At 51.0% G+C, this 2,675-nt stretch overlaps 1 protein-coding gene across 1 annotated transcript; it reads right to left on the reverse strand.

Annotated features, from left to right (window-relative positions):
• Positions 1-815: 815 nt before the first annotated feature.
• LOC123102074 (acetylserotonin O-methyltransferase 1) lies at positions 816-2,397 on the reverse strand. The gene is made up of 2 exons (XM_044523357.1): positions 1,558-2,397; positions 816-1,458 (listed from the first exon to the last, which is right to left on the reverse strand). The coding sequence occupies exons 1-2, from the start codon at positions 2,380-2,382 to the stop codon at positions 1,156-1,158; spliced, it is 1,128 nt and encodes a 375-aa protein (XP_044379292.1). The 5' UTR covers positions 2,383-2,397; the 3' UTR covers positions 816-1,155.
• Positions 2,398-2,675: the final 278 nt, after the last annotated feature.

Raw genomic sequence — 2,675 nt, forward strand, 5'->3', positions numbered from 1 at the left:
GGGAGACTGGACCCCCCGGTGCGGGAAAGGCTGAACCCGCCAGCTGGCGTGCCTGCAGGCTCCGTGCCGGGGGATGGGATACCGGACGGGTCCCAGGAGGTGGGGCTGGCTGAGGATCCCAATGCAGTTGGGGCCGTGTGCAACATGGCGGGCCCCGTGCTCGGATCGAATGCAGAGATGGCTACTGGTGGGTTGGGTGAAGGAAATCGCGTGGTATTGACTACTGGTGGGGCCGGTTATCGAATGCAGAGATGGCTACTGGAGGGTTGGGTGAAAAAAAAGTTAGTTTAACAGTAACTGTGATGCCAAGACAAATCATTGGGGTCAAAATTACCGAAATATTTATTTACTCCGGTTGTACACGGGTCGGCTTGTACACGCGCATGAGCTGCCACGGAGCCACACTGTGGCCGGCCTACTGGGGAGCCCGAGTCAGCGAGGCTGCTTGAGAACCAAGCTGCATGTCCTCGTGTTTGGAGAGGCGAACGACGAGTTCGCTAGAGACTTCGTCGGAGAAGGGGCGGTGGTCAAAGGGATGTGAGAGAGGTGATTTTTTTTATTGGGCTGTAAGGTGGGTCCTTGTCCACATCAGCTGGGTATTAATTCGTGGCCAACACGTTGAAAAATCCACCGAATAGTCATCACATTTTATCATGCAATCAGAAAGCCGTGGTGTTCACAACATTTTGGACAAGTGGGATAGTTATTTCATGCTAACAACTCATTGAGACCGGACTATGTACTTGCAGAGTAAAGACTCTATAGCTACGACAAATAATTTGGATCAGCGGGAGTAGAACAAATACACGTGTAAATATTTGGTAACTGCAGAAGAAATGTTAATGTATGTAAAGAAAAGAACAATTTATGTAGATTACATAGGTGCGGTACAATGGGCGGAAAAAATGAAATAAACTAAAGAGAAGCAAATTTGAAAAATCTATAAACAAAAAGTAAAACTTAAATGCAATAATACAGGTGACATTTATTACAAATCAAATGACGAGCAGAATAAATACTCCTTCCTTTCCAGTTTATAAGTCTTCCACGTGTATCTTGGCTGCTAATTTACCAAGTTGATTACACGTGCAAGACTAATAAACACGTAAGGACGGAAGGAGATAGTATCTCCGAAGTGGAAGTATATAAGAACATTTAAGGGTATACTTCGATAATTGATCGAATCCCATTGGTTGGAGTGATCTTGTAGTCGCTGAACCCGGCTTCGGAGAAAATCAAGCTCCACTCGTTTTCCTCTCGCTCCATTCCATCGGAGCCCATCATGTAGATATCTAACAAAACCTGCGCCTCTATGGAATCGTTGGGCTGAGTCACCGGATATCCCACCACCATATCGATAATTATCACCTTTCCTCCGGCTTCTTTCGCTGGGATCGCTTCCTTGCACCGGCGCATTATCTTGACGCAATCTTCGTGTTTCCAGTCATGCAAAATCCACTGGAACCAAACATATTATTATATCCCATTAGCATATATAGTAGACCAGCAGAAAAAAGAAGAACATATCCAAAAATAAAAATAAAAATAAAAAATTACCTTGAGTAGAACAGCATCCGCAGGTGGGACATACTCGAACATATTTCCGGCGACGAAGGTCAAAATGTCGCTGGCGGGAGCCGCGGCGACAACGTGTGCGAGGTCCAGAACGGTGCACTTGAGGTGCGGGAACGCTCTCGCCACGGCCGACGCGGTAGCGCCATGGTTGCCGCCGATGTCCACCAGCGAGCTTTTCACTTCCCCGAACGCTCCGCCGTGCTCTTTCAACAGGACCTTCATGGCGATGCGGCTGTCCGCGGCCATGCCGTCGTTGAACAAGCCGCCATCGACCTTGGTGGTGTCCCAGAACGTGCAGCCGTTGGCCAGCTGGACGAGCGAGTGCGACTGTGCCGACTCTCCCTCTTGGCCTTGGGTAAACCACTCTGGCATTTTGAGGAGAGAGGTCCAGCATAACGTGTTGACGATGGTGCCCACCATCGGGGACAGGTTGTGCGGTGATCTCTCGACAAGGAGCCGGGAGACCCGCGTGAGCTTGTAATACGCAGCGCCATCACCGGCGTGGTCGTTGCTGCCTTTGCCTTGGACAATGGAGAATACCCCGGTGGTGGTGAGCACCCGCATGACCCGCCGGAGGTTGGAGCGCTTCGTGGGGTGGATCCCGGTGTCGGAGGCCAGCTCGGACAAGGTGGCGGCGCCGCCCCGGCGGTGGATGGTGTCGGGGATGCGCAGGTCCGTGGCGGCCTTGAGCGCCAGTGACTTGACGAAGGCGAGGCCGTGGTGGTAGAGCTCCAGCTGAGCTTGAAGTAACTCGTCGCTGCTCATGGAGAGGTCTTGGTCTCGTTCGATGTGCTGCGCGGCCGGCATGGTGTATGTGTATGATCGATCGAGTGTGGTATGCTAGCTGCTACCTGCTTCTTGTTTCTTCCTTACGTAGAGAAAACGTAGTACCTTCTTATAGATGCATGCGCATGGTATCCTAGTAGCTAGTTTCCTTTTGCGGGTTTTTTTTAGGGAAGCTTCCTTTTGCGGGTTGGTTTGAGGTTACTACTTCTAGTTGTAGCCTCCTGTGTGGACGTAGTTTCCCACCCCTACGACTCGATCGTGTGCACGATCTCGGTCCCCACCGACGAATGCATGTTCAAGACACCCACCCCTTG

Source organism: Triticum aestivum, chromosome 1B, assembly GCF_018294505.1.
Source record: "Triticum aestivum cultivar Chinese Spring chromosome 1B, IWGSC CS RefSeq v2.1, whole genome shotgun sequence".
NCBI lineage: Eukaryota > Viridiplantae > Streptophyta > Magnoliopsida > Poales > Poaceae > Triticum > Triticum aestivum.

What these genes read in the sequence shown, in the direction of transcription:
- LOC123102074 (XM_044523357.1), bottom strand. Translation starts at nt 2,382, where the DNA reads ATGCCGGCCGCGCAGCACATCGAACGAGACCAAGACCTCTCCATGAGC. An exon ending in CGGATGCTGTTCTACTCAAG is followed by an intron (nt 1,459 to 1,557) that starts GTAATTTTTTAT and finishes GTTTGGTTCCAG; the next exon opens with TGGATTTTGCATGACTGGAA.